Source organism: Dreissena polymorpha, chromosome 14, assembly GCF_020536995.1.
Source record: "Dreissena polymorpha isolate Duluth1 chromosome 14, UMN_Dpol_1.0, whole genome shotgun sequence".
NCBI classification, from domain to species: domain Eukaryota; kingdom Metazoa; phylum Mollusca; class Bivalvia; order Myida; family Dreissenidae; genus Dreissena; species Dreissena polymorpha.
The window spans coordinates 18,506,885-18,520,299 of record NC_068368.1 but is presented as its reverse complement, the minus strand read 5'-3'; the positions used below and the strand labels follow the sequence as shown (position 1 = coordinate 18,520,299).

General features: G+C 34.1%; 1 protein-coding gene across 4 annotated transcripts in view; it reads left to right on the top strand.

The window, feature by feature from the left end:
* Positions 1 to 170: 170 nt before the first annotated feature.
* The window catches only part of LOC127858435 (G protein-coupled receptor kinase 5-like), a 165,472-nt gene continuing 152,227 nt past the window's right edge, over positions 171 to 13,415 (top strand). For 3 of the 4 annotated variants that reach the window (XR_008038888.1, XM_052395598.1, XM_052395597.1), the window contains exons 1-2: positions 171 to 382; positions 513 to 608. Coding sequence is in view for 3 of the 4 variants with exons in the window: in XM_052395598.1 (XP_052251558.1) it covers positions 331 to 382; positions 513 to 608 (148 nt within the window). In the remaining variant the exon portion in view is untranslated. The remainder of the gene's footprint in view (positions 383 to 512; positions 609 to 13,415) is intronic. The other variant, XM_052395599.1, reaches the window with a different exon arrangement.

Genomic DNA, 13,415 nt, shown 5'->3' with positions numbered 1-13,415 from the left:
GTTAATTTACATTCATGTTAATGTGAGCGCATGGAACAACAACCCTGCTGGAATATTGACAACGGTCAGTTTATTATAATATCGCAAACAGCCCCATTACAATAGTTATCTCCCATGATTTATTGACGTCATGACACGGACCAATTGGAGCGGTGGACAATAATGGTTCCCGGTGTCTTCATTAAGCTATCCTCAAAGCCGGATGTAATTCTATAATGAAAGTCGCCATTTTCGCTTTACCACACCCTTGGATTATAAATAAAGTGCTATTTGGGTGAATAGGGGTCTTAATTGGACCCTTTTGCAGGTCCATTAACTCCTAGTGACCCAATGGAATTGGAAAATATTGTTGCAAACACCGTTTACCTTAAAGCAAGGGAAGGTAATGGTTGGCAAATGCAGACACTGTCAGCTAAAAAAAGTAAAATTGATTAGTTCTTGTAATTGACATTTGTTAAAACTACAATTTCTGCGAATGTTCATGATCAACATAGTGTATTTCTCTGTTTCAGGTGGTGGTGGAAAAAGGAAAGGCAAAAGTAAAAAATGGAAACAAATCTTAAAATTTCCACACATATCACAATGCATGGATTTAAAAAGCAAGTTGTGTAAGTAACTAATTTGATATTGACAGTAAATGATCAGTTGAACCCGTATGAAAATTTATTTTGTTTTGTATTTTCACGGTTGTTTGTAGATGTTATTTAAATCATTTGTTTCTCTCACATCAATTGGCTGCACATACGTTTGACTATGTTATTACTTATTTCACTACAAATGTGTGAACAAATGACTATGACTCTTGCAAGTGCACAATACACCAGTTCAATTAACATTGGCTTAGCTAAAGAAACTTCAGCGTATAGTTTATATAGTATTGACATACCTGTACACTGAAGCCAACCCCATATCGTAAGTCAACCAGAGCCATAACATATTTATGTCACGCTATAAATCAAAGAAAGCTAATTTTCTTGGATACATTTTTACGTATATTAGTGAATGAATATAAATTACTGAATCGGGGAATATTTTAAGGTTCAAATGTTTCAAATGCATCTTACAAAAGATGAAAAAAAACTCTAACCAGTCTGAAATTCACAATTGTGACGCCATTGTCGCTTTGTCACGTGACGAGTTTTGGATACTTTCGGATAGACCTTGACATTTTTTGCTGAAATTGTAAACATTACTTTTGTTTTCTGAAATCTATTATTTGAGATTAACAACTTACTTTTGGTGGATTATAAGACTGATCGCAGTGTGAATCAGGTAGTTTTAAATACTATTTACCTTGAGTTTGTATTTACACTATAATTTGTTTACAAAACAAGCAAGAATAATCTAAAATACTGGGAAATGTCATTCTGAATTTGAAAACACTTGAGCACATGGTATGTTACTAAAAATAGAAATAACATCATATGACCGTGAAATCTCGGGAGATTCGCATTTCAAGAAAGTCTGTCACATCACTGTTTTTCTCGATATGTAAGAGTAGAATAAATAAATTTTAAATGTTTAATGTAGTATTTTGTGAAAAAATATATCAGTTATATGTGAAAAATGTCAATCTTTCCATCAAGTGGTTGATTTGGGCCAATAACTGCATTTAAAAGCTGTTTTGGACCGGTCTTTGTTAACTGTCAACTTTTCGGGAATTTCTGGTTGACTTTCCTAATGGGGTTGGTCCATAGCTATAAAGTCGTGCCTGTCAAATATCATAAAAAGCGACATTTAAAGTTATGGTAGCCAGAACTAACATTGGCTCAGAATAACAACTGACTTGTCGACCCAAATGCCATATTATAAACCATATAGGGTCATTAACATTTAAAACAAGTCATATTTTCAATGTTATATTCTGTAATGGGGGCATGAGATGTTAAGGGTTCCACCAGGCTTCTAAGTGATATTATCCGTTATATAATATATTCATTAAAATTTGCATGTTTTTTGCAATGGACAAAGCCGAGAATTCCGACAAATTTCCGAATTTGAAAGCACGCTATTGACTATCACCAGAATCCTTGGCGAGATATTTCTGTGTCTAATCAACCAATCCCTAAAATAGATCAAATCGTCAACTAAAAACTTCGGCTTTCGGTTTGATAACGTTTTTTGTATAAAGTTTTTGTTTCGAGTATTTCTCTACAAATCACTTGCAAATTGATGTCGTTGATAACAGGTATTATGTTTGTTACAATGTACATTGTATTAGGTTGATTGAACTCTATTTCATATACATAGGTGATAAATTATTTTTTGACATTAAAAAATCGGTTAACAAGAAGAACTCTACGTATGAAGTTATAAAACCTCAAAGCATTCAAGAAGAACTACATATAAACCCAATTAGCCTTCGAAATTTTTGTAAACAATTCTCATTCTTTTGGCATCAAATTCCAATGAATATTAATTAAAAAACAAACATTTGAGCACCACTAAATTGGTAAAGTTGCAAAATGCAAACTAAGGTGCAGTAATTTTAAGTACAGTGAACTAAATTACTAATGGTGTTCCAGTTTACTTTTTTTTGGCAAGTAGAATTAAGCATGTTTATAGCATTGAGCATTCAGATTGGTATTTGATAGCAGAGTAATGTGTATATATATATATATATATATATATATATATATCAGGCTTTTTCCGCCCCATGCCACGGGTCCGAAATTGGCCCCATTCCCAATGCAAATCTGGTAGTTTTTTTCCAAATTGAAAAAAAAAATCCCAATTCCCCCAAAAAAAAAAAAAAATTTTTTTTTTTTTTTTACCTTAAAATATATAAGTTAACCTGATCCGGTGTAGAAAATAGAAAGTGTTGTATAATTTAAGAATCTGTTGCCTTGAATTTGTTTTAAAGACTGTAAAATATGTTATTATTATTTAAGACTTTCCTTATTTTCCTCAAAATCCGGCGCTTCGCACGATTTTTTTCACCTCAAAAAAGGCCAGGCCTTTTCCCCAAATTCAGATTAAAAAACCTGCAGTTATCTCACATGTTCATAATACTTTGTAAAATTATAATAATAAGTTATCAAAATAGTCGTTATTTACCAGTTAACGGTTTCTTTGAAATATAAGAAACACTATTTACATGCGATAATTTTTCCCAATTGAGCCAATTTTGCGAATAATTTTTTTCCCAAAATGGGGGTTTTCGCGTCGCGAAATTCCCAAAATTCCAGTGTGGCGTATTCCCAAAATGGAGCGGAAAAAGCCTGTATATATATATATATATATATATATATATATATATATATATATATATATATATATATATATATATATTAATAATGAAATGTATCAATTCATACACAGTTTTGCATTTGATAATCATGGACTCAGATGCTGCAAATTTGAAAAAATGTAAAATTGTTCGCCTGTAAAAGTCAAATTGACATCACAGTGGGAAATATTGTCATGTGTATTGACATTCAGTGTCTGTAAACGATTTATTTAGATGTAGCAAAATAATACAAATGATGGAACAGTACAGCCCTCGCAGAACAAACATATTGTACGATCCATGGAGTCGAGGCGCAACGAGTCGATTCAGAGCCGGCCGTTGAAGCCAGGTCAGTATGCCGTGGCACGTTGCATTTCTCTGCGATGCTTCGCATCTGTCCGCCGAGGCAAGCCACAATCTGCGATATGACGCGGAGGCGATGTGCATCATAAAATAAAAATCTTTTAAAAATGATTTGTTAGTCAATAAATTTTTAAAGAACAATGATAATAATATTTAAAATCATAATTAATATAATGTATCTCTTACTGCATACTTACTACTTTTTCCATCGCTACTATTTACCTGATAATCCCGTATATTCCAGTTTAAAAGCAAATTCTGGTAAATATTTACGATAAAAGGGCTCAAGAATTTCAAGAAACACAAACATTCGCCATTTTTCTTAAGTATCAAATAAATGTTGGCATTGTTTAAAGATGTGATGAAATAACGTCTAATCCGGGCATGTTTTTTTTCCACTGAATATGTGTAAATCACCTGACATGATGTTCATGTTTTTATACAATACAAAATACACCCAAACTTTCCATGCAGGGGTGTAATTTCAGCCTTATATAACAAAGGCCTATTAAAGGCCGCTTCCAAATTGAAAATTTCTTTAAAATCATGCAGTTTTCCCAAAAATCCTAACTTACACCAGCTTTTTCATTTCCCAAAGCAGTATTTTAGCGAGAATTTTTCCCAAAATGAGCAATTTCTTCCCAAAATCCATAGGCTAGGGTTTTTTAGCTCATCTATTTTTTGAAAAAAAATTATGAGCTATTGTCATCACCTTGGCGTCGGCGTCTGCGTCGGCGTCCGGTTAAGTTTTGCGTTTAGGTCCACTTTTCTCAGAAAGTATCAATGCTATTGCATTCAAACTTGGTACACTTACTTACTATCATGAGAGGACTGGGCAGGCAAAGTTAGATAACTCTGGCGTGCATTTTGACAGAATTGTGTGCCCTTTTCATACTTAGAAAATTGAAAATTTTGGTTAAGTTTTGCGTTTAGGTCCACTTTTCTCAGAAAGTATCAATGCTATTGCATTCAAACTTGGTACACTTACTTCCTATCATGAGGGGACTGGGCAGGCAAAGTTAGATAGCTCTGGCGTGCATTTTGACAGAATTATGTGCCCTTTTTATACTTAGAAAATTGAAAATTTTGGTTAAGTTTTGTGTTTAGGTCCATTTTATTCCGTAAGTATCAAAGCTATTGCTTTCATACTTGCAAAACTTACTAACTATCATAAGGGGACTGTGCAGGCAAAGTAATGTAACTCTGACTGGCATTTTGACAGAATTATGTGCCCTTTTTATACTTAGAAAATTGAAAATGTGTTTAAGTTTTGTGTTTAGGTCCACTTTATTCCTACAGTATCAAAGCTATTGCTTTCATACTTGCAATACTTATTAACTATCATAAGGGGACTGTGCATGCAAAGTTATGTAACTCTGACTGGCATTTGGAAGGAATTATGGGCCCTTTAAACTTTATACTTAGAAAATTGAAAATTTTGTTAAGTTTTGTGTTTTGGTCCACTTAACCCCTAAAGTATCATAGATATTGCTTTCATACTTGGAACACTCGCAAACTATCATAAGGGTACAGTAAAAGGACAAGTTGCATAACTCTGGTTGTCATTTTTACGGAATTATGGCCCTTTTTTGACTTAGTAACTTTAAATATATGGTTAAATTTTGTGTTTCGATCCACTTTACTTCTTAAGTATCAAGGCTATTGCTTTCAAACTTCTTTCATGCTATCATGAGGTTACTGTACCTGGCAAGTTGAATTTTACCTTGACCTTTGAATGACCTTGACTCTCAAGGTCAAATTATTAAATTTTGCTAAAATTGCCATAACTTCTTTATTTATGATTAGATTTGATTGATACTTTGACAAAGCTACTCGTACCTGACATACCACAATAGACTCCACCCAAACCATCCCCCGTGCCCTCCCCCCCCCCCCCGAATCCCCCCCTAATTTTTTTTTTTTTGATCATCTCACAAATGACCACCACACCCTCACACTATACCCACCCCACCCCCCACCCCCAAATTTTTTTTTAAACGGTTAAAAAACACAATTTTTTTATATATTATTTTATGTTTGAAATACCGTCCAACCATCGCACCCAAGAATCTCCCCCCCCCCCCTCCCCCCCCCCCTGAATCCCCCCCCCCCTAATTTTTTTTTTTTTAAGATCATCTCACAAATGACCACCACCCCTCTTCACTCCACCCCTCCCTCCTTTGTGATTGAAAATGAGAGTCCCTTCACCTTTAAAAAGAAAATAGATGAGCAGTCTGCACCCGCAAGGCGGTGCTCTTGTTCCCAATGAAGCGAGAAAAACCCCTGCTGTGTGACGTTCTACATGTCTGCATAATTTCGTGCAATTTTTATTGAGACAAAGGATAAAGCACTGATTATTTGACGCTAGAATTTAATTGTTAATGTTGCGTTTGTGTTTAATTTTGGAAGTGTGTTTCGGATTACAAATTGAAATGCTCATTTGAGAATCAAACGAAACATTTACAGTTGTGCGTAATTAATTCAACGATAATTTGTTAAACTTTTTAAGCGCATGACATGTCGTATATATTTGAAGACATGATATTATATAAATAGTCTAAAAAGCATCATATAAAAATAATAACTATGAAAGTAGGGTAAATCTAGGTTTCTATGCTACCCAAATGTATATCTTTTCACTTGATCTGCCGCGTACGTATGCGGTGGATTTATTTCGCGAAAGTACGCGAGGAAAATACAGACTCGGCGTTGTTGCGCGGATTGATGCCGACTGCCTCGGGGATACGCCGCATGAACACGCGTTGCGGCTGCCAAGAACTTATGATTCTGGCCGTGGCGTGACTGAGGATTATGTTGGTTCCGCGTGGGCTGTACTGTATATGTATCAACAAAACCAAGTAAAGAGTGTACAATACATAATTTTAACTCTTTGTAAAGAAAATGTTAAACCACAAATTAAGTGTAAATTGACTATTTTTGTTACCTTGAATCCTTATTTATTGTCTGTACCATCCATTTTAAAGTGTGCACGCTTCCTGTCTTCTGAGATGAGTAAAATTAATAACTGTTCAGTTGACAGAGGTTATTTTGTATTCTGACTCAAAGAAATGTGTCGCTTCAGCCATTCTGTATCAGGAATTCAGACGTTCATTGAGGGATTTTAAACATCCCATATATACATGTATACGCCAAAAATATGGACCAGCACATCTGATCAGTAATACCAATGATGGGTTTTTTTGGCACAACAAATGTTGTGGCAACTATTTTTCATGTTGTTTAAACTGTTAAGAATAATTCCACCTTATGACACTTGTAAATTAATAAATTTTATGTCATTAATGTCATTGACTCAATTATTTCTTCTACAAGTGTATACGCTTCATACAGTGTTGATTAGTATATAGAGTGCAGTGCAAGAAATGACTTCATGAGTCATAAATTCTCATAATTAGCTTTATTTTTGTATCATAAATAACTTTTATTGTGCATGATAAACAACTTAAATTAAACAAAATCTTCAAATATAAAGGTTATATGAATGAAACCGTGTGTTGCATACATGTAAATTTTACAGAATTATGCAATAAACACTGTACCACACAACTGATTGTGGGAAAAAGATAAAGGCATATAAGAGATCTGACCATCAACTTATCTTCAGTTGCATTTGGATGTTCAGTCGTATTTTGGACTCTCAATATTTTAGAATTTACATGTACATGTATCACTGGTTCTAATTATCATCCTTATTATAGGTCTTTGTTCCTTTGTGTCAGTCCTTGTTAATTGATTATTCAAAACCTTCTGCAGTGACCACTAATGCAATGATTTCTTCAAAAGGTAAAACTTGTCAGTTGCATTGCAAACATCATCTGTTTTATCTTTTCAATCTGGTAAAGAGATACCTTGTTAGCTAATGAGCCCACAAAACCTTGTGTGACATTGTAGCGGACACCATAGTTGCTGATTGGTCTACGCAAGCTGCATATTGAAAAAATATCAATTTTTAAATGGGTAATATAAAGATGTTATTAACATGTAAGGAAACCAAATCTGACTGCAGGGTTTTTTTTGGCCCGATTTTATAGCCGAAATTCGGCTATGTTCCCAATCCCAAAAAGTATACTTTTTTCCCAAAATGTGGCAAAAAATTTTCAATTGCCAAAAAAAAAAAAAAAAAAATTTTTTTTTTTTAGAAAGAAGTCTTATCTGTATTTTATCTCAATTTTAATTCAATTACACCTAACAAAGTATTATATTATTTTTTCTTTTAATTTGAATGATTATAAAGAGTTGAATCAAATTTAGTATTTCCCTAATCAGTGTACTTTTCGTGTGAAAAAAAAGGCTAATGAATTTATATTCCCAATTTCATGAAAATGCCGATAAAATTCCCAATTCCAAAGCCATGGGCTATCTTCCCAAAAAGTGGAAAAAAAGCCTGGACTGTATTGTTCATTATGGAATTATTTGTTTATGATTCAAATATTTTGCATTCCTTTGATTTGCAATGAGCGTCATTTTTTTAACAACACTACATGTAAATATCAATGAAGTATTGATTAATTAAAATGGGAACAGGGGCTTTTATAAGGGAGGGGCTGTTTCTAGGAATATACAACTTTTGTATCAACTATCAATTATAATCACAAGCTCTATTGAAAACATAAGCTATAGGTGATTTGGCAAAACTACATGCGTAAGATTGAGTAAAAAAATATATAATTATTAGTTACATGTGTAGTTGTGAGTAACAAGTGTTTATTTTCCACTTGAACTGGTAAAGGAAAAGCTTGTTATTCACATTCTCTCTTCCTTAACACTTTATGCATGCCAATCTTAAAGAATCCTTAGAAAACCATGTATATGCAGTATTATGCACATATACCAATAATTTGTGACTTTATTTTTTCTAGATGAGCTTGCTCTTGGATAAGGGGCTTTACATATGTGGCTAAAGTGTGTCCTAGATAGGGGCTTTACATATGTGGCTAAAGTGTGTCCTAGATAGGGGCTTTACCTTTGTGGCTAAAGTGTGTCCTAGATAGGGGCTTTACATATGTGGCTAAAGTGTGTCCTAGATAGGGGCTTTACATATGTGGCTAAAGTGTGTCCTAGATAGGGGCTTTACATATGTGGCTAAAGTGTGTCCTAGATAAGGGGCTTTACATATGTGGCTAAAGTGTGTCCTAGATAAGGGGCTTTACATATATGGCTAAAGTGTGTCCTAGATAAGGGGCTTTACATATGTGGCTAAAGTGTGTCCTAGATAAGCCTTTACATATGTGGCTAAAGTGTGTCCTAGATATGGGCTTTACATATGTGGCTAAAGTGTGTCCTAGATAAGCCTTTACATATGTGGCTAAAGTGTGTCCTAGATAAGCCTTTACATATGTGGCTAAAGTGTGTCCTAGATAAGCCTTTACATATGTGGCTAAAGTGTGTCCTAGATAAGCCTTTACATATGTGGCTAAAGTGTGTCCTAGATAAGCCTTTACATATGTGGCTAAAGTGTGTCCTAGATAAGCCTTTACATATGTGGCTAAAGTGTGTCCTAGATAGGGGCTTAACATATGTGGCTAAAGTGTGTCCTAGATAAGCCTGGGCAGTCTGCACAGGCTAACCATGGACAACACTTTTTGTTTTTAGTGTATTTTTCATTTCAAAGAATATCTTTATAGCAAAAATCATGTTGAGGTGGAAGTTTGTCCCAGATTATACTGTGCATAGGGAAGACACTTACAGCTTATGCGTTAAGGCATGTTTTCTTGGCGAGGCTAAAGTACAATGTACAATAACTCCTTCATTTAAAATGGTGAGTCTACAAAACATCTAAAGTTTTTTACCTTCTAAGATCATCCTAAAGTATAAAAAGAAAACAAACCTCATTCTAGGTCATCGTTACAGACTGCCCGACACTCAAAAGTGTTTTCTCTTAAATTTTAATTTAGTTTTCAAAGATTTCTGTCAGAAATTCTTAGATTATTATTTCATGCCAGAGAAAATGTGCTCTAAATGTCTTCCATGACTCAACATATTGACTATAGAGACACTTGTCCTCGTATTTCTTCCACTTGCTGACGGACGTTTCCAAATTGTCGTCTGCATGCTGTTCTGGATCGGTCTTTGAGATATTCAAATATTTTCACAATTTGGAAACAATGTCTAAATTCCAAATGAGGCAAATGAACACAAAATTGAAGGTTATAAAAGACGCTGATACATTCTATGCGTGTTCTTTTATATCTAACTCTACGTATATATTTTATCCAAAATGTTCTTGGTCAAATGATTGTACCGAGCCCTGCTTGAAGCATACACCTATAGTGACTTGTCGTGAAGATATAGGAAACTAACAATATTTTTTTGTTGACTTTTGGGAGAGAATGTTGCACCAAACATTGGCAAATAATCCCGATTTTTTCTATATGATTTTTGACCAATCAAAAGTGGCTTTACTACCCTTTATTGGTAATAACAGTCGTGTTTTATGTTCTGCAAAGAATGCAGCCGGGTGATGATGTTATATAAATAATTAAAAATTTCTTGGATAACCTGAAAATATTTTATCAGACATTTCAAGCAGACAAGATAAGAATTTTGATCGGCCCATGAATGTTTTGTCGGACATGTCCGTCGATTCAATGAAGTTTCAAAAAAATCTTATAAAAGATAAAATGCCTCCTATTTTGGTACCAGATAGGACAGAAGTTGTCCAATGTGGTTATTTGCCTCAGCAAAATTAAGGGTAAAGCCTCATCTGTGAACATTATGATGATGGTTTATCTGTGTAAACATTATGGTGTGTGTAACAAATGTTATGCCAAAATATGTGCGATGGTATTATAGCTCTGTTCTCCTTAGATACGTACCGTATTTTGACACATTTGTAGTCACTTAAAAGTTAAATTAAATTAAAGATATTTTTTTAGTAGATTCAAGTTTTCAATGCTTCATTTCCAAATACTAGTAGATACTGATGAGCAGCAGACGGCATAAAACCTGAACATACTGTGAGTTACTCGCAGGCTGTTCTGATTTTATGCTGGTTGCAAAAGCCATTTTCACTTTGCTTCTGAGTGGGAAAGAGGTAGAGTGAAGAATGTGCACATATCAAGTTGATGAAGCAGTAAGTAAGAATAGGCATCAATTCATTATTGAATTTGCTGATCAAACCAAACATGAAGTTGGTCAGTTTGGCAGACTGGGAAGTTCATTACCAGTATGTATACAAAACAAAATGTAAGGTTTCAGCTGGTATTGGACACCTATGAAATTTTGCCTAGGCTCTATAATTTTTCTTCCGTTGGGCGTGGGTACTTGGAAGATAGATATCTAGATAATGTTGTTGATATGGTAAGATAACTGGGTATTTTATTACACCTTCCTTCATTATAGTAAACTATGTCAGTGTTATCTATTACCACTAAGTGTTGTGGAGTTTTCCTCATGGACATATTTGAATAGATAACTTCATTATGTTTATTGCACAATGTTTAACTTGATAGTCTGACAGAATCTTTTTAATTTATTTTAAAGGCTAAAGTTATCTTCTTAATGCTAAAAATTAATAATTTATTCAAGAATGTTGAACTTGACAGTCTTGAGGAACAAAATGTAGAAAATAAATCTTTGAGGCAGAAAGGCAAGGCATGTTATGTATGCATTTAAATAAGATTCAAGTTTAGGGGAATTTAAAAGAGTTTTGTTTCTCTCAAATACAAATAGCTATGATATCACATGCTATAAGGAGGTCTCATGTTTGATCATTCTCCACTGTCGTTCAACCTTAACCCTTTCCCCATCAGAAGCAAAGTGAAAATGGCTTTTGCAACCAGCATTTAACCAGAACAGCCTACGAGTAATTCGCAGTCTGTTCTTTACTTGCAGGCTGTTCAGGTTTTATGCTTTATGCTGCTCATCAGTATCTAAGGGTTGGAAATGAAGTCGTTAAAACTTGAATACAGTAGAAAAGTCTTTAATTAAATTTAACTTTCTGAGTGACTACAAATGCGTCAAAATACGTATCTAAGTGGTAAAGGGTTCAGATCTTCCCAGCCTATATGTGTCTTGTTCTGAGAAAACGGGGCATAATGCATGTGCATAAAGTGTTGTCCCAGATTAGCCTGAGCAGTCCGCACAGGCTAATCAGGGACGACACTTTCTGCTTAAACTAGATTTTCGAAAAAAGGGACATCCTTTAAACGAAAAATACCATTTAAGCGGAAAGTGTCATCCCTGATTAGCCTGTGCAAACTGCACAGGCTAATCTGGGATGTCACTTTACGCAGATGCATTTAGCCCCGTTTTCTCAAAACAAGACACATATATCTCACCATGCGTGTAAGGTTGATCTAAATAACAATATATGTACATGGCTCACCTGATCTGTCATCTTCATGTCTAGGCCACTAGCACAACTGACACTGATATTTCCTGGTCATAGCTCATCAGTTCATGTGACGCTGGAAGTTTATGATCTGTTTAGTATGCTGGTTAAACAAACAATTGTGGTTTACATTTAATAAGTGTATAGAAAACTCTGTAACATGCATATTGAGGTTGTTTTTTTATTTTAAAAAAATCAGATTTTAGATTTAAATAAAAAATATGATTGTTCTCATCCAAAATCTAGGTTTTTCTCTTAACACAGTTTTAAATTTGCATTTTGGTAAATGGTTTATGTTCAAATGATTGACATGTTATGCAAAAGCCAAGATTTTGAAAAGTATTAATTTAATGTTATGCATACAACAAGATTTGTTTTTTGTTGAAGATATTCATTTCTAAACAGTTTTTGAAAAAGTTTTTAATAGTATCTTTCCTAGTACATTTAATTTGTTATCAAGGTCTTAATTTTTAAGCTAAATATGTGATTTGTGTAGAACAGATTGGTCAAGGTCAAGGTAACTGTCCCTTAAAATAGAAATTCGGTCTGATAAATAACTTGGGTATGGTTAATGTTTCTTGTATACATTAAGCCTCGTTTCACAGAGCAAGATGCGCATGTATTGAAAGAAAATTTTTGGAGTAAATTCCGATCTTTAATGCCATCCCAGTACAGGAATCAAAAAATGTGCCCCATCTTTTCCTTGGTTACATTACCCGATTTTAGATCTTTCCCTATTCCACTATATTGTATATAATTATAGATATTATATTAATAGTATAGGTTTACTGAAAGAATCAGATGTTATCCACTACCGGTACATGTATGGTATGAAGTTTCATAGGACAGGCGTCCGACGTACAATATGAGCCGACATGCAGTGGGACCGATTGTAACAGTCACCAATATTTGAACTGCTCTGTGGAATCGCTTAATCAATACTGGGTTATTAGCAGCGTGACCTAAATTCTGCACATGGACTTAAACTGTCAGTTCTTTATGCGTTTAAATCAAGAAATTCTGTCACTGATATCATCCTTGTCTATGTATCTGGGTTTATTTAGGGGCATAAAATATCTGTTATTTCATGCAGAGCTGTGCTCTGAAAAACAACAGAATCCATGTTGAACTTTAGAATGCCTTTTGTTCAAGGTCATGATAGATAGATGAGCACTGTACAAAGTATTGATAGTTACATGCACCTTAGTTTTATTTAAGTGCATTACATTATTGTTTTAATATCTCAAACATATACAGTCAGATGAGGTTTTGTTGATATTATTTTATGTTGTGTGTATTGTGGAAAGGCACGTTTGCAAATAGCCATTTTCACTTTGATTCTAAGTAGGAAAGGGTTAAACAAGCACTAAAAAAATACCATTCATGAGTAATTTTGTAACTTTTGTTGATAGTGTTAATTTGCCTCAAAGTTTGTGAGAAGGGATTATCATATCATGGCTGATGCATTTC